We start from the raw sequence: 27,784 nt of genomic DNA, 5'->3' as shown, positions 1-27,784 counted from the left end.
CATCCCATACAAACTGTCTGAGGGCCAGGGCCAGGCTGGACAGCTGGCATTCGGGTACCAAATTTAGTCCCTCGCTCTTGGGTTGGCAGCAGCTGAAAGAACTGTAAAAACCCTCCATGTACCTTGATGAAGCCACTTCCCCCTGTCATGGTTTAACCCGGCAGGCAGCCAAACCTCATGAAGCCACTCGCTCACTCCCCCCCACCCCCAGTGGGACAGGGAGAGAACTGGAAGGGTAAAAGTGAGAAAAACTCGTGGGTTGAGATAAAGACAGTTTAATAGAACAGAAAAGGGAAAATAATAATAATCATCATCATCATCACCATCATCATCATAATGATAATGATATAGAAAATGAGTGATGCACAATGCAATTGCTCACCACCCGCGCTGACGAATAACCAAGTAGCGATCGCTACTTCCTGGATTATGCCTACCATTCATATACTGAGCATGATGTCACATGGTATGGAATACCCTGTTGGCCAGCTGGGCTAGCTGTCCCAGCTATGCTCCCTCCCAGCCTCTTCCAGAGCACGGAAGCTGAGTGTCCTTGACTAGCTGGGAACTTAGCAACAACTGAAAACATCAGTGTGTTATCAACATTCTTCTCACACTAAATCCAAAACACAGCACTAGGAAGAAATTTAACTCTATCCTAGCCGAAACCAGGACACCCCCAAAACATCAGCTGCCTGACAGTGTCAGGGACTTTGAAAAGAAAGAAAGAAAAACGGGTCTAATTCGCATTTCCCAGCAGAGAGTTGCTACAGTGTGGTCTTTATAAAAATGGCACAGCAGGAACGACAAAAGATTCCCTCCTCCCCAAATAACTAAGCAATTTTAAAATAGTTAATCCTGGAAACACTCTCAAAAAATTAGCCGTGGCTCAACAAACTTTAAAGATGATCATTTTTAATTTAATTTAAAGTTGAACATCCTTGTGTAATAATGGCAGGGATGAAGGACTATTAGGGAATAATCTTGTTTATGGATCAGTGAACTCAGAACATTGCCAAGGCACTGTGAAACATTCCTTATTCACACCTCATAATTAACTGAGTGCTCTGCAGAGACAGAATGCTGCAATATTAAAGTCATCTTCGTTATTAGAAAGCTGCTCATTTGGGCTGGGTTGCCACTGAGGGGGTCTCATTCGGTTCTGGCATTTCCAAACTCCCAGGAGAAAGCACCTTCAATCCATCAAAACGGCAGACTCCCAAAGTGTAACAGAGGTCAGAGAAACCCTTTGGTCTACGACAAAAGCATGGCTTGTGCAGAGAGAAAAACACCTCCCTACTTCCCTAATGCCATCTGGGAGCGTTTCTCTTTTAAAGGCAATTGAAAGAAGAAAATACAGTTCTCTTCATTAATTCACACTGAGAGGCGCTTTTGATGGAGTCAGGAGGCCAAATCAGATCAAAGTAAATAATGCAACAAATAGTGACATGAAAGCCCTGGGATAGCAGGTATCATGGCTTGCACTGTCTAGATCTTCTTACTTAAAAACAACAAATGCTGAAGCTTTCAGCTTGTAGGAAAGGGGAGCAGGATAAGGGGCTCTATCTTTTCAGCAAATTTTAAAAGAGAAATTGTCAATTTACTGGCAAAAATAGGAAGACTTTTGCTGGGGTAGATCTGCTTAAGATTTGGGAAATCCTGGATTAAGTCTCTGCTTAATGTCAGATTTTGTTTGTGAATTTGGGCAAACGCTCAAACTTTCTGCCCTTTGGTTTAGAGAGGTAACACTTCTCCCCGGCTGACGGAGCACAGATACTCAGACGGAGAGGACACGCACACCCTGCCTCCCCGACAGCTAAGATACAGTGCAAAGGGTCTGCAGCCACTAACTGCACCGCAGAGGAGAACAGAAAACTGCTGAAGCCAAGAAAAAGCAATGAGAAGGACTCAGTCTCGTGAGTCAGTGCCTGAGGAAGCCCACGAGCTTTGCCCAAGCCAGGTTACTGTGAGTTATTACTCATTCCCAAATAGCAGTCAAGAAAGGGAGGATATATCGTAAACCCATGTCTAGGTAACTGAGGCCCAGATACAGCAGCTACAGGGTTTGATGCTGTCGTCTCTGGCCCTGAAATCAGCCAGGCCCATCTAAGCTTAGTTCAGCATCTTGCTTCAGCCTTTCCCCTGTAATAGGGAACAGGCCAGGCAGTCGCAGGATGCTCTTCAGCCAAAGCCAGTGCACAGAATTCAAAACACAGTAATAAAAGATACTCAGATTTTCCATGCAGGTTTTTATTGTACATCTCAATTACCTACACAGACTGCAGTCAGAACAAAAGAATAAATAATAAAGAAAAAAAGGATGGTGCCATAAATCAGCACTGAAAATGCAGCCTGTGAACAGCATAAGCATCCGGCACGTTTAGAAAGAAACAGAACAGAAACAACAAGCAATACGACACTGAATAAAAATCCAAGGTGTCCCTGCATCTGGAGTACGACATGTTATTCCAAGATCTCCCCTTCCTCTGCCCAATTTTCAAAGGATTTAATAGAGATCGGAGAGGTACAGGAAAGTGTAATAAGGGTCATCAGACACATGGAATGGCTTTTGCATGAGGAGATATTCATCAGAACAGGGCTCTCCACCCTGGAAAGGGAGTACATATAAAGATACTATAAAATTATGAAGGGCTTGGGGAAGTGAACCAGAGAAATTACTACTTCTTATCACACAAAGTCAAAGGGCGCCCAATGAAATTATCAGTTTCCAAGCAAGGGGAAAGATTTCTTCGTACGGTGTGTAATTAAATCATAGAACTCATTGCGACAAGATGTTCTCAAAGTCGGAGGAGAGAAGGGTTCTAAAAAGGGAATTAGGCAACTCTACAGAGGACAGGTCCATGGAGAGTCTTAAACACAGTGCTCCAGATAAAGCATCCAGATCCATAGACTCTAAATCACTGACTGGCACACATTCAGGACACACTGTGTGGGAAGATAACCCTGTACTGGCCCTGTTCCCATTCTTTTCTTCTCTGTAAGCATCTAGTAATGACCACAGTCAGAAAACAGATACTAGAGCTAGATGGACCGCTGGTTTGATATGGTGTTCCCACAATGTTGTTCTATTATGTTGAATATACTGCTATGAGTTCAATAGACAAATCCTATTATAAAGTAAAAGGAGTTCTGGTTTTTTTTCGTAAAGAAATACCACGCAAAAATTCCTATATTCATATTCATGCATAGCACTTAACCAAATGCATGAACAAATGCCTTCTGGGTGGAAAGTTCTCCATCATCTCCAAAAGTTTATATGGGCAATGAATGAAGGAATTTGGTTTTCCATATTGAGTAATTCCATGATGGAGATACCATTCAGGATCATAAGCAGGGTCATGATAATGAATCCACAGTATGTCAGCGAAGATCAGCAAAGGAATGCTGATCCATAACGGATAGATTAGAAAGACCGACATTAGCAACCATTTAGATCACAGACCAGGTGACAGCTTTCTAAAGATGAAAACCCCTGATTCCTGTACCAAAAACATTTGTACTCTAAGCAATTCATCTTCTGAAACAAATGTGTGACATAATTAATGCTGGAGAGAATGGGGCAGAAGAGGGAGAACAACAACAACAAACGAATTGAGCTTACTACCAAAATACAAAAGAAACATCTCTGCTTCAAACATTTACAGATAACTCACAGGCACAGCAGTGATACAAGCTGCTGTCATGAGATTAGGCAGAGATTACGGTAAATGCAATTAAATCAAGCAATGTCAAAATGCTGCAAGAGAACCCAAGGCCATCATTTTACAGCAGTTTTGTCTCTGCAGAAATTCTTAACGTGGTCTTGCCAGAACAATACGTATAACAGTGTTGTATGATCGGATAAAACTGCATTTTATGGGAGGGAAATAAAGGTAATGTTCCCTCTCCCTTCCACCGCTGACTGATAATTACTCTTCCCCTGAATTTTATTTTGAACAATCAATAAAGTCCTTGTCTCTGTGGAAAACAGAGAAGAGAGAGTTTTTTCTTCTAGTTTTCCTCTTCTGAAATGAACACCCACCAGGTTTGTTGGCATCATTCACAGGTTAAAAGGAACTGCATTTTATTCCGTAGTTTTTGTACTAGTACAACCAAAGTGCAACCATAGTTAGTTTCAAAGTACAAATTTTACACTTAATATTTCCTTACTCTACAGCTGATTTGCAAAAACAAGGGATTCATAGGTCACAAAAGGAGAGATTTGAGTAGACTTTCATCTCCCAGCCTGAACAGAAGACCCATGGCAAACACACTGCCAATCAAAGCTTTAAACAGAGGGAACAACTGCATTATCCACATGGCAAAAGAATGATACTTTCTTAAGACAACCAAACCTGACTTTAAGAAAGGAGGTTAAAAAAAAAAAAAACCCAAACAACAACAACCACAACATATTTCAGTGGAAGATTTTCACTTAAGCTGCTCCATGATCAGTTGTGGCAGGTAATAAGAATTCATAAGGTAAAGCAGAGCATCGCCAAATGCTGCAAGACCTGTCAGACCTGGAAAGCAAACACTCGATAGCAGTTCCAACAGCCCTAGCGCAAATGTTGTCTTTCAAGGCCCTCTTCAGCCAGTATCTGAATTTCAGCACGGATGTTTGGGAATGTGGAATGCATTTACAAGAGTCCCTTCTGCACTGCAGCTTCCTGGACATTCACATTCTGGAAATTGCTTAAAAGAATAGCAACAAAAAATCTGCATTTCAAAGATCTGCAGTGGGGAGAGAAATGCACCTTCCAGCATTTCCAAGCCAAGTAGAGGATTAAGGTTTCTAATGCACTAGTTGGAAAAGAATATTGGGATAACTGAATTAGAAATGTGAAAGTGGATTTACTACTCTTCTTCTTTAGATTAAGTTGAAGATTAAGTTTCTAGTCAGGGCAGGATCTATTAATCTTGGAAAGCACACAGGGAGGATGGGAGAAGCATTAGACATGCTAATAGATTTTGTCTTTTTAAACCAAATATCAAATCTCAACAGCTACTTCACATTAAAACATCAAAGTAACACTCATCACACAACTGGAACCATCCACCTAAAGTTGTATTTGATGAGATTGGTGTCCTTATGGTTTTGAGCAAAGGATTGCTTATATGAGCCTGTGAAAACCTAAAGCCACGTAACTTAGTCCTGAGAGTCTGCTGCCCTTCACTTAATACACGCTGTGATTACCAGGTTCACAGAGGAGACATGGACCAGCTCAGAAAGCATCAGTCATTAATGAGGTAGGTAGTTACAGCTGAATCCTTCACCCCTGAGAACAGCCTAAAAGTTTCCGCTAGATGTCCAAATATGTGCCTGGAAGTCAAAGATGTAAGAGAGAAACTGTTCAATTAGATTAGCTCCAGGGAAATACCTGCAATAATCTGGGTATCATCTATCTCCAGGTGTTGTGGGTTTTTTTATTTCCTGGGCGACTGAAATACCATTCTGTGTCAAACTAACCCAGATTTACTGCAAGGAAAATGACCTTGCAAGCCATTAAGGTTTTTCTGTTTCTCAGCTGCTGTTAATTCCTTGACACTGGTTTACAGGGCTTTCAGAGAAAGCCAATGAACACAGGCACACTGCTATTTCAAACACTGGTTTAATGAGACTGCCATGAACTGTGAATAGAAAGGCAGTCCTGTGAAGTAAAGGGAATGAACAGAGTCTCCTGTGAGTCAGCTCTGGGACACACAGACGGCACCTACAAATTGGGGATTTCCAATTAGCAACACAGGGAACAGAAGAGGCTGACATACAGGGAAGTGACTGCAACTGCAGGACTTAAACGCAACTCCCATTAATGAGAGAAAAAAAAAACCCACTCCCTCTGCATATGAATGAATAAGCAATCAGCATCTTTCAGACAATGAGAGAAAAACCAAAAACAGCCGTTAACTTTTCTTCCTGATTCTGTTTTGCACAGTGTGGTTCTTTGTCCCAGGCACAGTTTCCACTTACGAATTCACAAAAACGGATTTTCATGGACTAAATGAAAGTCTAAAGGATCTTTAAAAGACTTAAAAGTCTTCCCTAAAAAAAAAAAAAAAAAAAATAACTAAAACATGTCAAGTCATCATCAGCTAAGAAAAATAACATCAGACTCAGTCTTGCCCCTTTTTTCTGACATTTAATGTACACGAAGCCAAACTAAAGTTTATTTGCTTACTGAAATAAACAGGGCCTCTTGATACTGTCACGTAATAATAGTCCAGGGGATGTTATTTACTTTCTACTTCCTTCTCGGAAGGATTTAAAAAGAGGGATAGAGGTGTTTTTCTGTACTGCAAGACAAAAATCACTATCCAGAATAGCTAAACGATCCAACGAAGGAAGTCAAATTTAAAACCGAGCCTCTTCCATTCAAACAAGTGCGTGCACAAGTGCCTGCTTTTCCATACACAAATAAGCCGAGAGTGCAAGCAACTGCGGCTCTGCGCCACACCAAGCACCGGAGCAGAGCAGGCTCCTGGCTTTTGCCCGGCTCTCCATGCTCCCTCCTCCTCAAACCCAGCCAGCAAGCACAAGGGAAAACTCCTGAGTTAGGTACAGGGCAGAGGGGAGCCAAACCCCCAAAGCTGGAGAAAAGAGGTCAAAAAGAAACCGGGCTTTGCAGCCCGCGGCGCAGAAACCCATGCAGAGGGGAGGAGGAGATAAGCAAAGAGACAGTGAGTGCTGACAGCTGGAAAACCCTGGGGGGACCTTGCCCCCTAGCTGGGCAAAGCTCCTCGGCAGGAGACTGAACCTGAAAGACGGGAGGAGTGGGGAGCACATGGGGGACGCGATACGCAGTACAAGGACATAGGTGGAGGCCCTTGAATTGGCTGGGCAAGGACTTTGGGGCTAGGAGTATAGGAGGGATCCTGGGTGAGGGAGTTTATCACAGTAGTTTTTGAGGAAAGCAACAAGATCCAAAAGGTAAAGCCTGAGGAGCAAAGATTGGAAGCAATTAAATGACTAAGGAATCATAGAATCATTAAAGTTGGAAAAGACCTCTAAGATCATCGAGTCCAACCATCAACCCAACACCACCACGCCCACTAAACCATGTCCCTAAGCGCCTCAAAGGAGAAGCAAGCAAGGGAAGAGATGAGGGCAGGCTGGAGTAGATGAGGCAGGACAACAAACTGGGGAGAGAGGAAGGAAGCAGCTGCCAGAAGAAGCTGCACACGTCGAGGTTTATTCCTCTCTGAGTCTGGAAAGGAACATCATGTCATTGTGCCTACTCTGTCAGCAAATATCTATGGGGAAAAATCCCCCGTCTCTTAATACTGACTTCTATAGAGCACAATCTACTGCTGCCACCAGCTAGTCTGCTTGCTCAAGCAGCAGATGTCAATGAGATGGATCCAAAGGTTTCAATCCAACTGTTCACACCCATGTGGCTCCCCACTGCAAAGTTTCTGGCTATTCACTTTACTTGTTTTGAAAAGCAAGGAAATTACACATCCAGAAACTATGCCAAAAGTACTTTAAAAGATTACAGACTGAAGCAACAAACTGCAAGGAAATACCAGCACTTAGTAGTTTGTACACAGAGAAATTATCGAGGAGTTGTTAATCTCTCTCAGAGCAGGACTTGAATAATATGAAGTAAACAGGGCATGGGGCCATGCTCTGGACAAGGAAGAAACAAAATATTGAATAGTTGCTCATTAACTGAGCACCATCCATTCTGGGCAATGAATAGAGCAAGGATCATGCAGAAAAAATGGTACGTGATAGTGTAATTAAAGACTGTCATAACATAAACACACAACGCGGCCAAAATTAAATCAGGCCTTTCTTACCTGGTGAGTGCATAATTTTGCAGCCTAATGATGTCTAAACATGTCTTTTCGTGTGTGCATGCAACATTAGTCATCACCATACCAAAGTGGTGCTGTTTTTAAATAAACTTTAGTTAGCAAGCAATGAGTTCAGTTACTTGTATTGAAACAGCACTTGCAGATTTCAAAGATTAAGACAAATAATGCCACAAGCATGCATAAGGGAGACAGTCCTTGGCTTTTTTTGGGGGGAGTCTTAAAACAACAACCACATCGCGCAAACGGAGGTGGAAAAGATGCATGCATTGCTGTGCCTCATCTTCCAGCACACGCCATGGGAACAGAGAGATGTAATTATTTTCCCAAGATTACACGAGGGTTCTCTGGAAGACAGTCACAGGCCAGAGCGCGTAAATCCTTGGCTGAATCCAAGGCTTTAAGCATAGAGGCACGCATCTCTCACGTGTTTCTAGACTCTAGCAGAGTCTTGGTGGCCTCAGGTACCATCTGAGGATGACAATAAATACCATCACTGACTGCAGGCGAAGAAGAAGAAGATTCATGTATTATTGCTAGTGAACATTTCCTAAAAAGACAGGACACGGACACAGCAGTAGCTAGAGCTACTGCTCAGACTCACCATGGAAAAATGGTCTAAAGAACTGAGTTCAGAGAAGAGTAAACCACAGGCCAAATCCACCTCCCCAAAGGGGGCCGAACTTCATTCATAACTTAAGCTTACTAAATAGCAAGAATGGCAGAGCCTTAGCAAACCTGCTACAATTAAAAAAAGCTTGCAACACCATAGAAGAAGCATCCCACAGTTACCAGGATAACAGTGACACGTATCTAATCTATCATCTTTCAGCACACACTGTGCCTTCCTAGGCCTTGGGACTCGGGGTCCTACTTGTCTTCTGGGGTGACATTGTGTTGTCCTATTCTCAGTTCAATTTTAAACATCAATTCCCAAAAAATCAAGCCTACGGCCAGTGACAATTCAGCACTTCCTTTTCTCTCCTTCCACATGGACGCAATCCAACACTAACCTTTGCTCAGAGCATCGCAGACTTCTTTATTTGCAAAACTCAGAACCCTCAGGAGATCACCATTGAGAGAGGAAGGAAGGGAAAAGCCTAGGCTGGCTCCATTACTTTATGCTCCAGGTTACTCATTTTGCTTTCCTAGAGAAGAAAATAATTTTGACTGCTAGACTTCCAGACTTTTTTCACCACAGGCTGAACCCTAAACCAGGCCACTGTCCTGGAATTTTTCCACTAACTATTGCTGTGGTGTTTGCAAAGCCCTATATCCCTTCCTCGCTATTCTGCTGTTGCATGGCAAGGACCTGTTAGGCCAGCGACAAGTATCCAGGTTTTTCTTTTGTTGTATGCTTGCCCCTGACCAAAATAATACATTAATAATAGTTATCTTAGTGTTTTCTCAGAGGCATGCAGTGCTTTTTACTGCTTTGTGTATGAACGCAGCCACCACTGACCTTCAGGGTGCGTGAGTGCAACTAAGAACAACTTACTAAAGTTTAAATAAGTTGTACCACATCTAACATAAAGTGTCTTCCTTGCACTTCTATAACCCAAGCAGTTTCATATTCTGAGCCACACTTTCCTATAAAACTCCCTCTAACAAATTCAAGAAAAGGTGAAGTTTGCACATGTGAAATCCCGTATCTGGGAAACTGGTCATACTGCTCTGCCTATATCGGTTATGAATCTAGGAAGTAGCATTACACTGTGCTGCAAGGGGAAGCATTAGAAACACAGCTGAGACTTCTGCTTTTTGAACAGGAATTTCATGTTAAAGCAGAAATGTGGTATACTGTCAAATTAGTTTAAAAAAAAAAAAAAAAAAATCATTGCTACACAAGAATTGGAAGTAGAAGCACCCAGTGAGGAAAAGCCAAATCAACACCCAGCAGTTGCTACGTAGTCGCACGTTATGTGTGCCGACGTTTTTCCCCGCCTCTCCCTCCACTCTTCCTTCATGTTGGAGAACAGCATCTGTTTCAGCTCAACCACTGACCACGCATGTTGCGCGGGGACTCAGGGAAGATACGTTATGACTTCAACATACTTTTCCTGATAGTATATCAATCTTAGGGCCAGCGCAGCCATCCCTGGAATGCACATTCTGCAGAGCGTTTCCATTTTCTTTCCCCTGCTACTGCAAAAGAAAATAACATTGCTGCCAGTTTAGTCATCAGATCACATTTATCCCTGCTATAGCCTTAAGGATTTCATTGAATTTTGGATCAATGGGGTTTTGTGCCTGGATCCCACGGTGCTAATGAGTAGTGAGTTCCCTCACTCTCTTTTGCACATACACAGAGATTTAAAGTGATGCTGTTGGGCACAGCTCCAAGTACACCTGCTTCTTGTCTCATTCTGTCACTTGGCAAAAAATTAAAAAAGAAAAAAACAAACAAACAAAAAAAACCCCAAACACAAAAAACTAATGCAACAGTTTTCACATGGAAAATGGCAGCATTAAACACCGGTCTATTGTCCATTCTAAGGGAAGAGTATCACCAGCTAAATCACCAACAGCAGATGAAATAAAAATCAGTTTCTAGGTCACCACAGAGAAACAGATATTTCAGTTTCAAAAGTATGCAAGCTATCGAGGAGTCTTGTTTTTCAAGAAGCTTAGACTGTGGGCCCACCACAGGCTCATTTACAAAGCTCAAAACCATCAGGGTGATTAGGTGGTATGAGGGTGTCCACGGGCTGGACAGCATTTAGCAATGCTGAGTGTGAGGCACGTATGACATGGCATGACTACAACTATATGTAGCCTTGGAATTTAAAAAAAAAAAAAAAAAAGTCAAAAAAATAGATCTCAGTTTTCAGTGGGTTCAACAAATCAAGAAAAAGAGAATGAGTGACAATAACTATGGACACAACTTGCACAAGGGACTGTGACAACTTGTTGTTTTACATATATCATCCTTGTTAAACATATTCATGGATTTAATAGAGTATCGCTGTGGTAACCAATGAGGTGTTGGCACTGATACTGCTTTTTAATAAGACACATATATGTATACTGCATCGTCATAGTGAAAGCACTGAAGCCCTGGCCATATCCCAAACAGAAGTGCAAGCCCTACATGAAAGTTCCTGTCTGCCCTTCTCCATTTGTGTCATACGGGAGGGCACATACAGCCACAAGCCTCTTTCAGGTCTTCAAACTCCGGGAGATGGATCAAACTCACGAGAGATCCTAGTTACCTCGTTTCAGTAATATATGCCAGCATCTCCCAAAATTGCAATAAATCGCGGTGATAAAACCTACAATTTCAACCAGACTAACTCATTCCTTACTCCTGAAGGCACCCAGGACTGCAACCCACACATTCACTGGACAGCTGAAGATAAGAGCAAGTGACAATAAATAACAGAAATCTCTCTGCACCAAGAATTTACATAACTAGCTCCAGTTACTGCTAATTAGACTTAATTCCCTTAACTCCTCCATTATGTTTTCCTGCATTTTTCAGTTAGCTGTAGTAGCAAGATACATAACAAATTATTATTAAACAGAAACCTAACTGATCACATTACAAGTACTTAAAAGTACAGATTAAGCAGTGCACAACTATTTTATTCTAATAAAGACCTTACAACTAGCAACCTGGTGCACTGGATAAGGTACCTGAAGCTATTTCACTGTGCCCAATCTGCCCTCCAACTTCGGAGTTTTTGAAATACTTAGAATCTTTTCCCCTTTCTATTGCCATGGAAGAGACCTACACGAGTCAGAGAAACATCGATTACAGAGGAGAAATTGCGTAATTAATTTTGTATATTTGACAGCAACTTCAATTTTTTTCCTTCTATCTTTTTTCATCTATAGCAAGGATTTACTTTTTTTTTTTTAAAAGATGGATTGTATTTTAATAGAGCAATTGCCTTGAGTGCTTCCTACCTATCATATAATATACCAATAGCACTAAAGAAAGACTGTGTACAGAAAGTATTTCAACTATTTTAATCTGTCCTGTGAGAGGAGTCAGCAAATTGAAGTAAGGAGAAGACTGCAGTCATACGATCAGGTAGTGGTCCACAGACCTCCACGTGACATGGACGTCATTTTGAGAGTCAGTGAGCTGCAATACATTTAATCTTGCTGTTCCGGACTACTGCAAGCACGCTCCAGGTGGCTGAGAATTGAGAAGATCTCTTGAAATTACAAACGCTGCAGCAGCACGTTTATTTTTTATAGTGACTAGCAAACATTGACATTAGACAAGCAGGCACTGGTCAAATTGCCCAGGCTCTGTGAGGCTGTCATTCCATGCAACAAGAAGTTATCCTGCCTTATCCTGCCTTCAGAGGAAACAGGAATTCAGAGCAAGGGAAAAACTAGCAAAGCAGGTTGCCAACAGTGTGTTAGAGAAGTTTCTTTCAAAGCAGCATCCATTAACCCATCCCAGGCTTTCTCCCAAGGCTCTTGGGCACAACTCTCACACAAATGTGCGGGAGCAGGCTTCCGTCTCAGCCATTGGGACCAAGCCAGCTCTACTTTGGGCATCCCACAGCAAAACATCACACAACAGGTTGTTGCAAGTGTGTTGTACACAGTCAGTCACTTGAAAAAAGCAGCTCAGCAGCTTACACCATGAGAGCCCCTGTTTAAAAAGAAAGCAGCTATGTACATGCAGAGCTTGATTTGCCACGTGCAGAAATCCTTTACAACACTTGAAGAGGCAGCTGCCAAAAAGCAAATGCCAGTTGGCAGCATGGACAAGTTCCATCTGAAGCCATCCCATGTGCACGGTCTCTCCAACACAACTTCTGCAGCCTCTCCTGAAGAGGCTGGAAAACCAGAGGCTTTCCCCTCAGGGTAAGAAAGGGACATTCCCAAAAGCAGGGGCAGAGGGAGGGTGTCTGGAAAAAGTACAGAGCAAAGGAGATGGGAAAGGAGCATAGGAAGAAAGAAAGAAAGAGGGGTAAAAGAAACAAGGAACAAGAAGATGGAGCAAGACAGCAGACTTTTTTTATATTGATACCCTCTACCATAGTATCTGTCAGGGAAAATGAAAAACAAATACAAGTATCAAAGAGAACAAAAGCATTGAGAGAAACGTGGAGAGCGCAAAGGCCAGGAATAGCAGCTGCACCACTGTTGTGCTCAGGTTACTCCTCCTCAGCAGGTCCTAAACTTTAGAGGCAAGATGTTCAACCAAGCTTTTGGACAGCCCATTCTGGCCTGCCATATCAGAAGGAACCAGGGTCACCCAAGCTTTCCAATTGTGCTACTCATTTGGGGATGCAGGGGAAGAAATAAATGCAAACAAACAAACAACTTTAGAAGCTGTTCCCAACAGCCAGAAGAGTCTCCGTGCCAGAGCAGCTATCACTTACCCACTCTGAGAAGCCTTGACTTCCTTACCATTTTTGTGTCCCAGATGCCCACACGGAGAGGCAACATGACCAAACCCCCTCCCTTCCTTGTTAAAAACAAAACCAAAAACCCAACCATCCCCAAGTCAGACCAATCAGCCAGAACACCTGCAGGGCAGAAGCTCTCGAGTGGGTTGAACCATTTAAACTACAGGTAGAGGAAACAGACTCTGATCTGAGAAGTTACAGATCTCATGTAACGCCTATATGCCATCAATACTGATGCAGCAAGATTATTTAAAAAAAAAAAACAACAACAACAAACAAACAGCTCCTACTGAACTGATTAATGAGGGGCATTATGTGGGAATAAAACACTCCCTTTCCCAGGTTTCAGGAGTGCTGCATGGGGCCTGTTCAGGTGCCAACCATTAAATGATCAGAGAAGTGCAGCAGGTAATTCCTGATCTATTTAAGGAAAAACACCTTCTCCAAGGAGTAGGTAGTGCAGGGCGATTCATTATTACAAGTCTCCAAATTAAATCACACTGCGAGTGTTTTGTAGTTAAAACCAGAAGTCAGCAACAAAAGGCAAGCTGGGCAAGGGCTACCAGGGAGACTGTACAAAGGTCAAGGTTAAAAGAAAAAAAAAAAACCCACATTCTGGCACAGATCCATGGGGTGGCTGCTGAGTCACACCCCCTTAAACACTCTTACTAACTCAGTGCTGTTCCACAGGAATAGGGGCACCAAGCACTGGTCCCGTGCCAGAGTGTAGCCCCGAGTTACGGGAGAGCCCCTCCTTCCCCAACGAGGTGCGTAATGAACATGCCGAGAACAGCTGGACATGTCCGGAGAAAATCCTTCTGTTACTGCCTGAGCCCAGCTCTCACCGTTATATTCTTAGGCATAAAGCAGAAGTGGGCATCACCTCTACTTTCATATATGTACATAAATATCCATACACACAAACACACGTCTACATGTATGTATATCCACATGAAGAAATTATACATACAAACGTGTATATATAGATATATAGCAATATCACATAGTATGCTGCTCGCACTGCACTCACCTCACTTCAGACGTTGCTATATACATGCACATATTCCCCCTCTTCACATTCAAACTAGCATTACAGTTTGGCTTTCTCCATGGAGAAGCTGGGAAGGAGAGCATTGCCTACCAATATAATATTAGGATAGAAAGTCTCAGGACATAGACAGTCCTCAGATATTCTCCTCTTCCCAAGCAGGAGAAATGCACTTTTCGATTCCCTCCTCTTTCTTCCCTTAACCCTCCTTCCAGCTTCTCCTCTCCTCCCTCTCTCCAGTAGCACAAGAAAAATTACGGCACATTCCGGGATAAAAATGGCTAAAACAAAGTGAATGACTTGACATTTTACGGTAGGATCAGCTGCAAACTAAACCACAACGCAGCGGCAGGTAGCCAGCAGTACCTCCGAATGGCCCACATGGCTTTGCTGGGCACTAAAAGGCCACCGCTCCGCTGTTCCTCGGGTGACGCCGGGTGGCAGGAGCTCCAGGTGCCCCGGTGAGCAAAGCGATGCTTCCCGTTCTCCCGGCCGGCTGGAGGGACCTGCAGTGAGGCAGAGGGAGAAGCCACGGGCTGCCGGGCAGGTCTCTGGTGGATCCCCCCATTTCTCCTGATTACGCATGCAGAAAAAAGGGAAAAAAGAGGGGAAAGGGGAAGGAAAAGGATTTAAGGATTTTTATTTTTCAGGTTTACTTATCAAAAGGTTGAACATTATGAAAAGAGAACAACATGGTATCTAACTACAACAGATGACATTTTATTTAATCCAAAATACAAAGTCTTTGCGTGCTGGGAGGACAGGATTTATTAATTCCTAACTAGATCCAGAGGAAGAGACCCGACAGCAAGAGAAGATGAGCACTCCCATATCAAGCTGTTCTCTGGACCTCTGGTAAGATGGGAAGCACTGTGAGGAAGAACATGGTGCCATTCCTAATTTTTTGCTGCAGAAAATAATTGGCGTTCTGCCTTGTTTAAACAGAAAACAGATCTATACAGGTTGGAGGAAGGACCAGGAGGAGATGAGTTTCAGCAGCATGTAGAAGGCTGCTGGTTTTCTGCTGCCCCCTAAAAAAGTCAAATACAGTCATAAAATCCTGAGCACCACAGACAGACAGAAAAGTGCACAATACATGCAACCAGAGCAAATATGAAAATGCAGCACATCTGGACTACAGAGCTTCCTGCAAGCTAAGTAACTGCCACATCTGGGCAACTGGATGCCACTGAAGCAAAGAAATAACCTGAAAAAGCCACTGGAATGTGAACCTACGGGAAGGGGGAGATTGCGGGGAGGGGGAAGGAGGAAGGCACAGATCTTCCCCCGATTAATTAACATTTGTGTTACCTTTAGCCAGGCAGCTCCTGGAGCACGCCTGGCAGACTGTAAATGCAAGTGTTAACAAGCATGCCGGCTGTCAGTCCCCAGAAAACCCCTCGCTGGCTACTTGCCCACCAGTTCCACTGTTATGAATTACTGATCTGGTCAAAATAGAGGAAATCCTCTGTGGATCCATCGTACCTGCCCTCTGATTGCTATTGCTGCTAGAGGGGCCGGAGGGAGGGCAGGTGGGCCTGAAACGTGGTCCATGCCCCATTAGGACCTAGAGGAAGGGCTGAAACGGGAGGGAAGCCGGGACGCTCCTGAAAGAGGAGAGTCCCTCTTCTCCTCCCTGCACTTGCTGCTCTCCCATTGTGCCAGCTCTGGCACGCCCCAAACCCTTCTGGGAGCTGATTCAATTCACTACTGCAGAAACACAAATTCAGTGTCCTTTTTTACAACCTAGATACACTAGCTCACGCAGGGGTGTGACAGGCTCTAAAGCCTGTGGGGCAGCACCGGTGGGAACATGAGAAGCGATGGCAGGAGCAAGACCTGCCATTCTCAGTGGCAGTAAGCTCTTAGGTTCACTCGTCATAGATCTGCACCAGGTATGGTTTGGGAGAGACATGGATAAAAAACAACTCCTATCAAACAAAAGACTCCTGACTTTTAATGGAGTTACAGAATAGCATAATTATTTGTGACACTAAGTGGGTGAGGGATACAAACTTCAAAGTATTTCATTTTTTCTCCAGCGACTGCTGAGAGCTGCTAATTGTTCCAATCGTTCCAGAACTGGCTAGATATTTTCCCTCTTTTTCCATTCTGTAAGGACAGAAAGGATCAAACCTGATTTTACTACTAAACATCATATGGTATTTCTACAGCCATGACATTGTGACTGAATAATCAAGCATGCGAATGGAAGGAGTTAAGCCAGAGAAATTTTAAGATGTCGATCCTTCAGTCAGAACTCCCACGGAAAAAATAAATGTTAGTCTTGCCAGAGTGAACTAAGCATTTTAGAGATCAGTTCTGCACATCTGGTCTATCTACCCAGCAAAAGTTATCAGGCAGCAATAGAGTGACGACAAAAAAACCCCCAAAACTAAAAAAACAGAATGAAACCTCGGTGCCCTCCAAATTTGTCAAATATGTGCCATCTAATTCAGCGGGGCAAGTCCATCTCCCACAGTGCTGTATATAATAATATATATTTTGCACACACAGGTGGCAACACTTGAAAAGCACAACAAGCATAGCAAGTTACTTACAGTTTGAGTCCATTGCAGGAGAGGGAAAAGAAGTCATAAACCAAGCACACACCGAACACGGTGACTCCAGTTTCTTTCACCAGCATTGCACATGTCCCAAGGAATAAACTAAGCAGCAAAAAGAATGGGGAGGCAGTGGGAGGGAAATGTTCCCCAACATAAAGCTGATCCACGCTCCTGAAAAATAGATTTGACATAAATATTTTAACTTCTCTGTTATTTTCATGTTTACTACCTTCACACAAATACTGAGACACTTTTCCCTAATTTCTTAAGATGCTGGTAATAAGTGACATGAACAATCTACACTGTTCGCTGATAAACGAGGAAAGGTTTAGACACAGAACAGGAAGGGAAAACACAAATATTGAGAGGTGCAGCAAGAATTTGAGCAGAGGAGGGGAAAAAAGACAAGCAGAAAGATAAAGTGGACTTGAAACAGTCAGTGGAAGGCTGAGTAAGTACAAAGACAGAAAGGGCAGAAAAACACCTGCTTTCCGTCATCTAGAACACACATGCTTAATTCGCCTTATGTGACAAAATGCACTATGCAAGCAAAAATTCCTCCAACCCACCCACGCTCCCCTGAGTCAAAGATGTGTCCTAATCATTAACAGACTGGGCAGCAAGCCTGTATGAGAGGCAAGAAGGTAAGAAAGAACCAAAATCAAACAAGCCGACTCCTGCGGGGTCACAACCAGTTTTACGCCTTTGAAACCTCCTGATGAAAACAGCGCTGCAGATTTGTAGCAAACAGCCCGAGAGGGATATAAGCAGTTCTTCCACGCGGCATGACGACATGGTGCTATTCCTAAATGAAATAACAATGCAAAAGGGGCAGAAACCCCATCTGAGGAAAGCTATTTCTTTATCTATACTTGTTCAGTCACAGTTTCAGGACACAGACCAGCAAACGGTGCCAAGTTTTCATGTGAAAAGGAAGACTAACGGTCTAGACGCAATCCTTAACTCTCCCAGACCAGGTATTTGAGAGTCCCACAGTCACAGCATGCATTTCAAAGGCAGGCATGTGTCGGTCCGTTCTTCACTCTACATACAGACAATTTGCCTTCAGTTGAAAACATTTCTTTATAATTTTTAGCTCTACAAGCCCTCCTCTAGTGTCTGGTCAGCTGTAATGTCAACGGAAGAGGGGACCTTAAATGTTGACTTCTCTTTTTATGTTTATTCGTTCTCGTAAGCGTCACTTGTTCGGCACCGCGGCTGAAAGCTGGGGCCAGGGCACTTCCACGCAGCAGCGCTGGGGAAGCACCTCTGCCAACAACCACTGAAAACTGACAGGTTTCCCCTTTGTCTCCTCCTCAGACTAGAGCATCTCATGATATTATCACAACCGATAGCAAGGATCCATACCTATTATAGGAGAGAAAAGCCAACAGAAAGAGTAGACAGGCTAGGACATCCGCTCTGCCTACTATACCTGTAACCTAAAAGGAAAAGAGACAAGGTGTAAAAGCACAAATATAAAAAGGCACGCGCATTCAGCGACTGTTTCAGTGATCCATGCTAACTGCCACTATTTCAAGTGTTTTATCTTTCAGTGTTACCCTCCCTCAATATAGTGAAATGGTACTTGGTTAGCGTAGGATACGCTCAGTTTTGTCTGCTGCATTTCTCACTTGGCAAAACAAGTATGTAAGCCAACAGTTAAGTCATTCTTTACCGTCTTACTAAAATATTTATAAAGTTGCATAGAGAAATACCAGTTTTAGGGATCTGTTTTAATTTTGTATAATAAGGCTCAAATGAGAAATGCATCCAACTCCCAGAACTGAGATTTGTTAAAGAAAAAGACTAATGAAAGAGCAACTCTTTGGAGAAGACTTCTTATATAGGAATGAGTTAATAATTAATATTTGAATGAACTGTATCACCAAAAAGTGATAGAGGGTATGTAATTTATTCTCTTTCTGAATAATCTGAGTTTATGAGAGTTTTTTCTACATATTAATTAACCAAATATTTTTATAAGAAAGGGAATACTGAAGAAGAATGTCTAAACACTCTTTTTTACAAACTATTTCAATATTCCATTTCATAAAGATCTAAAAATTGCCCATAAAGCAAACAAAAGGCCCTTTGAAATTTCGCCTCTTTTGAGATTACATAATTAAGCTATATTCAGCGCTCTGGCATTTATTTCAACCTTTTTAAGTTCTGACCCAGACAAAAATAAATTCAAAGGGTGCCTCTCTTAAAACCTCCCTTATAATATAAAGCTGTATTATCAAAAGGAGCCTAGCTGATTAGTTCACACGAGACAGCACAGGGACTAACTGTAAAGCTTGTGGCTTTTGGTTATTAAGGTAGTCTCTCCTCAAAAGTTCTCAGCCGCAGCAGCCGTTTCCCTCGCTCATTTACAGAGGCTGGTAATGAGAGCGTGTGATGTCAATGGTATCTCAGCTAACGAGTGCATTTCTTTTTTTAAGTACGGATAGCTAGACATTGCATTTCCTTCCAAAGACACCAAGACTCATTTTATCTACAGAAGTACCTCACCATGCTAACAGACTGCAGTTTTAGGATGACTATGTCTTTAAATGTTTCCTTATAATGAACATAAAAATGTCCAATATGAGTTGTTGCTCTGTAAACTTACTATGACGTTTATTAAGCTAACAAGTTTTTTTCTGAAGATGATACTCCTAGCTTTTAATTGAAATCAATATTTATTAATCCACGGGTCATATCACCTCTATCTGAGTGATCTCCTCCAGAAGCCACACTAATGCTCCCTTCACTTTTTCTCCCTTAAATTGACGACCATAGGAGATGACTGAAGGCATGCAACAATGTCCCAGCAGGAGAGCGCAGCCTCACCGAGGTCTTTGGTTTTAGAAGACTCGAATTTTTCATCAGCTGAATGACTGTCCATTTATTCCCAGCATTGCTGATTAGGACTGTCAATTAGAATTTAGTGCTGGAGCACAAAGATGGCAAGTATGCATACACTTTTTTCTTAATGACTCCTGCAAATTATTTTAAATAAAGGTATACTCTCACCTTTGCTCCTCCACCGCAAAAATCACAAGTACCATATTCTGTATGACTCAGAGGTTTCTTTACAAAAAAAAAAAAAATTTTAAAGTATGCATTTATTTTTAGCTTTTGTGTCACCGGGTTTTTTTTTTTGTCACATACTTACAGCCTCGGTGTGAATGGGATGCACAGCAAAGAACAGTGCCGTGACAAAAGCAAGTCGACAGTCCTTGAACACAGCTTTGTCACAAGTGTACATCAGCACAAGAGTCACTAGACAGTGTAAAATTACATTCACTGCGTGGAAATAGAAGGGGTTCATACCAGCCAGCAATATGTTTAACCTGTAAGGAAACAAAACAGAACCATTACTAAACTGGAGAGGTCTTGTAATAGCAGGACATCTTTCAAATACTCTAAATTATGCTTTTTGCCTGATTTGCAGTCTTCTAATGTAAGTGCTATTAAGCTAATTAGTGAAAATAGCTCTGAACTTCTAGTTTATCTGATTAAAGAGAAACCACTTCCCCAATTTTTAAAATAAGCGGTTGCATTTGGCAACCTTCTTGACACCAAGATGGGAGAGGCTCGTGCCCTCCCAGTACAGTTTACGGCAGTGAGACGACGTCTGTGCTTCCTTAGCAGCAAGTGACACCGGCCAACATCAGAAGTATGGCCCTTGTCCTGTTTCCCTGTTGGCACCTTCTGTGGTTGTCTCAGCCACGTGGCAGCTGTACAATACAGGTAGTTATTTTCTACTACAGAATAGATGCTTTTGCTTGGGAACAGCCAAGACAAGGACTCGGTAAGGTGCTGGAGCATCTGCTTGGCATTACAGGTGCATTTATTCCCATTTAACTTCCAAAATACTTTCACATACTGAAGGTTAAGCATTTATTTAAATGCTTTACTGACATCAGGACTACACTAAGAAGCTGGTCTAATAGTTAGCATCATTTTTATAAGGACATTGACGGTAAAGGTAAGTTAGCTAACATCACCCTAGACTCAATGAGACAATTAGGGTTCATTATTTGTGTCGATCACAAAAAAAAAAAATAAATGTAACAAGCTGTTATGACATTTGTTTGACAGTGTGTATTAACACATTTTTCTGGTCACTGTTTTTTACAGCCAGCTTGCTTAACAGCTGCTGACAGGCTTTGCCTTACATGCAGTTGAAGATAACTCAATTCTCTTCAGAATTGACTGCATCTGTACATTTGGGCAAATATATACATACACACACACACATATATATACACACATACACATGGTGTCTCTATCTAGGGAAGACTCCATGTATGAACAAGGAATTTGGAAGCACTAATGTTAAAGGACATTTTTTTAAAAAAACGACAAGACACCCAGTGAAAAGAAGACTCAATCTAAATATTTTGCATGTAGCTGTAAACATGCTAAAGGGTCAGTAATCCTTTGTGTTGTTACTAACAGACTCCAGGTCTCCCACGACATACACGATGCAACAGCAAAGCCACTGAGTTGTTGCTACTATGCAAACACCTTAGGTTTTTTTGTAAGACAGAAGAGGTGCGGTGTGTCTGTGAGGGCATACATATACTTTTTATAAATACTCTCTACATTCCTTACTCATAAGCAACAGAGTGCTATCTGTCCTGGGTTGCATTTTCCAGGCCAATCTAAAATCTAACTTTACCAGACTAGGAGTCTTACTTGTGCATTCCTACTCTGCTCCCACTAGAGTGTTTGTGGAGGCAATAGCTGAAACCCAGAGTTTCAGTGAGAAAAGTGAGATTTTAGCATGACTTGACCTTTCCCTTTGAAGTATGGGTTGATGCAGCTACATTTTGACAAGACATCAGTCTGTGTGATTCAAGAATACATGAAGAGTTGGGGGCTTTTCTTTTTTTCTTTTTTCCCATTTCTCCTGCAAGCCACTTCAGGGCAGCGGCATACATCACTTTCCCTCATTTCTACCAGCACAGAATGACAAACCACAACAAATGTCAGTAACAAACACCCAGACGGAGTTTCAGCTGTAAATACGCTGCAGCAGCGGGAACCCCCAGGCCTAGATCTTGTTTTCAGCACGCTGCAGGGAACAAGGGGCTGCACCGGGCCACCCTGCCCCAAAGGAGCCCAAGTTCCCGCCCAGAGGCACCTGCAGATGTGTGCAACGGCAGGGACCACCTGCAGGACCCATTCTTTATACAAATGAATCATTTCTGGCTTTAAATGAGCCAGATGGAGCACAGTCATCACCATCGCTCCCCCCCAAATGCCAAAGTGTGCTCTGGCAACCTGATTTCTGGAGAAAGCAGATGCGGGCAGGTGAGGATGGTGAGGACAAGTGCTCAGGCTATCGGGTGATATGAACTCATGCACCAAAATGTGAGAGATTCTCATTTATTTATTTGTCCAAGATGCGACGATCAATGACTAAACACACAACATCTGACAACACTCTTGAAAAAAATCTTTCATTAGTCTCCATGATCATGTCTGGTCACTTCCCACCCTGAAAAATAGGTCTACTGGCAGGAGAGGCAGAACCTTGTAGGGAATGGATCACCTATCCCAAAGGCAGGGTGTGCTCTTCATGCCCCTTCTTGAGGCAAACATCAAGTCAAAAACGTTTGTAAACTGCAAATTACCTGATGTAAGTTACTGAAAACAGTTATGTAAAAGCATCAGCTTCACAGCTTGGCTATTCCCCTGTGTGCTCTTGGGGGTAAGGGGGGGGAGCGGAAGCAGAACAAAACACAAACACAACAGCACCATGGTATTCAGTAAGCCTTCCATTAAACAGCAAAATCTGACTGCCAGCATGCCTTGGTGTATGTTTTAAATACCATCTTTGGTGGTCCATGAACACTAAATGCGAATGTGTGCAGGTGCTATATTCACACCAGTGTTTTTTGCTGCTAAAGCTCTTTGTCATAAGAAATTAGGCCACATGGCAATGAAGGAAACATTCTTTTGTCCTAAAACAATCCCAGCAGAATGATTTTGAAACATTAGCAGTGGTTGAGTTTATTGTACGTCAAACGGGTGAGCAAATCTGGGGCTCCAAACAACTCTAATCCAAACCACGAGAACTTTGCAAAGCTCCCCAGCACGCTCATCCACCCATGGGGGAAAAAAGGCAGCCTACTATGGAAAGCCAAATTTGTTCCACCGTGGAGCAACTACGGAGCAAATTCTAGGCAAGGGAGCAGGAAGGTATGGGTAAATCAAAAATAATTTCTCCCTTTTAAACTTTAATACCCTTACAGAGATTCAGTCTTATCTTTGTTTACTGGCAGCAGCATTATCACAGAGTCGTGTAGTAATTACACACGGTATACAGCTCAGCAAACAAAGAAAGTAAAACAGAGACAGGAATCTCAAAATTAAGTAAGAAGTGGTGTTTCTCCAATATTATGTTAATGAACAGAAGCTCTGAGGCAATAACTGTACTCTGTTATGGGAGGGGAGGTTTGTCCTTATGTTTCCACATCTAAACTGGCTCACAAATGGGGAAAATCTTTCATTTTTTAAGTTGCAAGCCCAAAAGACACCAATACTACCATCATTTCTAATTTGCAGCATCGTGTGGGCTGGAAGACCCTAGTCACTTCTGCGTGAAGATTGTAACATCTGTCTGAGCTAAAGCGCAACTTGTAAGATACATGTTACAGCCCTGGCAGAGCACACAGCTAGGAGAGCAGATACTTTGCGCTGGCCAGGCTTTTTGAAATGACTGTTTGTCCAACCAGAAAGGTGTTGACAAATAGTACTCTAAAATTCAGGGCTGAATAAAGCAAGTGACCACGTTCCTAGGAATGGAGACACTTGAAAGAGGAGACACCACCATCTCAAACAAGGAGGTCTTTCCTCAGGGGAGCCGCCCACGAAACACTCAGAGAAGAAGAGTCTTGCACTGCATCAACACCTCTGCTGGAAAAGCCCTTGGAGGCAAAGAGTGTGCTAAGCCTCCTGAGAAGTGGTGAATGGCCTCAAAAGGCCCAGGGGAAAGGAGGGGAAGGAGCAGTCTCTTGATACTAGGTGACTTTGTCAGTTATCTTCTGGTAACTGATCAGCATCACCCAAGCCACCACCAAAATAAAAACTCATTACACAGATCCCATCATTGATCACATGCCCCATCAGAGTGGAGAAGGCCGCACTGTAACATGTATTCAAGAAAAGACTCTTGTTCCAACATCAGTCTTTGTGTCCAAGTGTTGCAGCGTGTGTGCTTTAGAGTGTCAGACCCAAGGCAGAGCATTGCCAAAAGTGCATGCCCAAGCAGGAGGTATACCAAAATAAGAGGCATATGCGCTAACACAGAAATCCCTTGACTTTGTGAAAGCTAATGGACGTTTTCCAGGAACAGCGGTGTAGTTTGCCTTACCACCTACAGCAGCTTTTCTGTGCCTCCACCATCTGCTCTAGGAAAAGGAATTACATAGCTCTGCTCTCAGAAAGAGACTTTCACAGGTACCAGCTGTTGAAGGTCCGCTGAGTGAAGCTTGTAAAAAAGCTCTCCAGAAGAAAGCAAATCACTCTTGCTCTTAAAAGAATGAGCAACATCTATCAGTCCCCCCGGTTAACCACTTGCCCTCCCTCCCCCTGGCACAGCCGCCTCATTTGAAGAATGGCATTTGTAGAGCAGGGACCATGCAACATGCTACCCTCAAGCCACGGGCGCTTACTCCTCCTCTAGATGAGTTGTCAGGCAGGGGCATACCTCCTTGGGTAAGCAATTCCCCATACAGAGGGCCTGGAAATCAAGTGGGATTTGGTGACTTCATCCTCGCAGACCCAGACCCAGAGGGGTCTATGCTGCAAGAGTACGGGCTCGCAGACAAATCCCATACATATCCAGTTACAGTATGTAATCACCAGCACCCCCGGGCTCTAATACAGTGCTGTTTATCCACTTGTACACACGAAGACTCATTCAACCTTTTTTAAGACCTCGTATGATTTAATAATATTGTAAATCATAATTGGAGAGTTTCTCTTTTTATAGACTTTGTTATTATCCCTGGGCAGCTCTTGTTTAGTTTAATCTGTTTTATTATTTTCAAAAGACTAACAAAAACCACAACATGTTATGAAATAGAAATGCGCAGGATAATAATGGTAATTGTTATAGCGAGTAACACTTAATGGAAAGTCTCAGAGCGTCCCACACCTCATAAAACCCCCACAGTTTTTATAGAGGAAGGCTCACATGCAGATTTATATAAATTAATCTAACATACAAGGATGAATTAAGTTTCCTGTGATCTTCCCTTCCTTTTGGAACTGTGATATAAATGACAAACTTTATGCAAACTAATGCCCGATTTCAGCGCACAGTGGAATCTCCTTATAAACTCCACAGATGCATCTACTGTGTGCCAGGAAAATGAGATTCTGCACTCCAAAAATGGAGCAGCTGCATCAGTGGCAACAATGGTTGAAGCTCTATGTGGAAACAGCTCAAAGATTAACGAAAAACCTGTAGCAGTAAAAACAAAGTAAGCCCCCTTTGCATTAGCGTTTGTGCAACGGCCAGCACAAGCAGAGCAGAGTTTCCACCGCGGCGCAGCAGCACCTTGTGCTGATAATCTTTTTATAGTACAGTAAAATGCCTCAGAATTAAATGGACAATAAGGCTTAAATGGTTTGTTACTTGATTTGCTATAATGGGGATGGGTGAGGAGACAGAGGCCACATCAGTTCCCAAGCTATAGCAATTCCCTTAGAGCACAACAGTCATCACTCACAAGAGCACTAGTTAAGCGTTGGCATTCAAAGCAGGTTATTGCTTTCCAGCACAGTTGGGAAAAGAAAACAGAAATCACAATTAGACTGGGAAGCAGCAGCACCTTTGAAGTGGCAAATATGCCAGGGCAGAAATTTCTAGTGAAACCCTAGAAAGTGTGGTTTGATGATCATTCCTGTGTTAAGAATACCGAAAGCATCATTCACACGGCTTTAGATTTGTCTCCGCAAACAGCCTTGGAAAATAAAAAAAGCCAAACAATGGCAATTTACAAACTGACAAACCAGGTGTCATTTTACTCAGATTTTGAACTAAATAGAGTTTGTCTTCAAAATTATTTTTGAGTATTGTTTTGGCAAAAGGAATGCACTGAAAGAAGCAAACATCTCGCGAAACTCCGTAGCAGCCATCAAGCGCTGAGACAGTAAGAGATGGGACGTGATCAAGAACCAAGCTAGGACAGTCGTTCGTCAAGAAGATAAAACAATGCTAACAGAAATCTAGTCTGAAGTTATTAGGCCTAATGAAGAGAATATTTCAAACTGGGTAGAAGAGTTTTTCCACCAAATTTAAAATAAGTTTGGTAATCTTTCAGCTTGAGCTGCAGACCACAGAGGAAGTGCCATTTTAATTTATACAGAAGCAAAGGAAAAAAAAAAAAAAAGTATAGCAAGTGAAATGAGAACAGACCTTTTTTTTTTCCCCTTTTAAATCTGGGAGACAATAAATGAGAAAGCCCAGGAAAGCAGTCAGAAACACAGAGAGTAAATGCAGAGAAATGCCTTTAGCTAACCAGCAGCAGCCAGAGCACTTTATTTTCATGGACTCTAAAGAGTATTGACAGGGATGCTCCTGTGGGGAAGAAGGTTGGTCCAAAGCTGAGCCTTTTAGGTAAAAGAAGACAAAAGAAAATTAACGGTGACATTAGTGCACGAGGAATAGGATGCCAGAAAATCCCCAGGAATTGGTAGGCATTAAATAGAGACAAAACACCACGGAAGCAAGTAGCAAACATAGGCGTGCCTGGATTCACGTCAGCCACGTCTTCCAGGAGAATCTGCCTGGACCTTTTAGTGAACTCTTCCCCACAAAATAAAAGGCTTTTAATTCAAAAGACAGACAAATTTTATTGAGTATTAAGGACTGAGAAATGTTGTGACTAGGCAGAAGTCCAACGCCTTTTGCACACACCTCCTGGGCAGATCCCCACCTCCAGGCTTGGCTGCAAGCAGCACGGTGGCACGGACCCCTTGCGGGGTCTGCGCCCTCCCTCCCCGGGCAGGGAATGTCCCCCGACCCTCCCCAGGAGTCCTGGCCTCCTTCCAGGGAGTGCAAGCAACCCTGCCGGTTCCCCTAGAGAAACACAATCCAAACCTACAACCAAAAAAACATCAGACACCTGCTACAAAAATTACATTCAAGGTGGTGGTGGTGGGAGGGGGGAGAACTTCTGTGCACCTGGAACTGGGAAAAAAACAATCTTTGAGGCACACGCACCCTCTCCCAGACCAGAAATGGCAGCAAGGCACTCTGCTCTGGGTCAGAAGAAAAGCTTATATGCCTAGAAATGCATCTGTCTATTCCAAGTATAACACAGCCAGTCTAATAAAAGCAACTGCCTCTCTTCACAAATGCCACCTCGCCCAGTATGGCTACACCAGTACTACATCAATCTCATGGCAGGTATCATAGTATCAGTATGGAGAGTGATTGCTATAGCTAGGGTAGAAATATTCAGCCAAGCTGTACAGGAGAAATACTGACACAATCTTAAACATTGTGATATTGCCCTAATATAGATGTACAGGGTGAAGAAAATACTTGTGTGCTGTGTATTTATCCTGACACATTATAGCTCCACTATATTACCCTGTGATGTCAAACTGTAATACAGCATTAAATCAAGAACAAATAAAATCTAAGGTCTTCTTTTCTTCCCCGGGTTGTTTTGGTTTTCTTAAGCTCCCTGTCCTTGAAATTCATGCCACTGATACAGCTGAAAAAACAGAAGGATCAGCTAGATACATCAGAAGGTTGGCAGTGAATTATTGAATTAATTCTCTCTTCGGCTATGTATTTACATCTAACCCAAGCTCACAGTCACTTAAGGCTTTGATCCGTAGCCACTGGTAGTCTTACATTAGGCTCTCGGTGCCCACACAGAATACTGAACCGTTACTGAAGGGTCCCATTTACTTCCTAGGCATGTGTGTACCCAAGCCATCACGGGCTGGCAGGCTCGGTG

At 42.7% G+C, this 27,784-nt stretch overlaps 1 protein-coding gene across 1 annotated transcript in view; it reads right to left on the bottom strand.

Annotated features, from left to right (window-relative positions):
• Positions 1–20,142, bottom strand: part of LOC104078474 (transmembrane and TPR repeat-containing protein 1-like) — a 109,988-nt gene extending 89,846 nt beyond the window's left edge. The window contains exons 1-4 of the mRNA XM_009580121.1: positions 19,966–20,142; positions 18,174–18,247; positions 16,800–16,976; positions 14,605–14,811 (exon numbers count right to left, since the gene is read on the bottom strand). Coding sequence (XP_009578416.1) covers positions 14,605–14,811; positions 16,800–16,976; positions 18,174–18,247; positions 19,966–20,121 — 614 coding nt within the window. The 5' untranslated portion in view covers positions 20,122–20,142. The remainder of the gene's footprint in view (positions 1–14,604; positions 14,812–16,799; positions 16,977–18,173; positions 18,248–19,965) is intronic.
• Positions 20,143–27,784: the final 7,642 nt, after the last annotated feature.

This window comes from Fulmarus glacialis, unplaced genomic scaffold, assembly GCF_000690835.1.
Source record: "Fulmarus glacialis isolate BGI_N327 unplaced genomic scaffold, ASM69083v1 scaffold6346, whole genome shotgun sequence".
In the NCBI taxonomy this organism is placed as follows: domain Eukaryota; kingdom Metazoa; phylum Chordata; class Aves; order Procellariiformes; family Procellariidae; genus Fulmarus; species Fulmarus glacialis.
The sequence above is the reverse complement of the archived record's forward strand: the minus strand, read 5'-3'. Positions and strand labels throughout refer to the sequence as shown.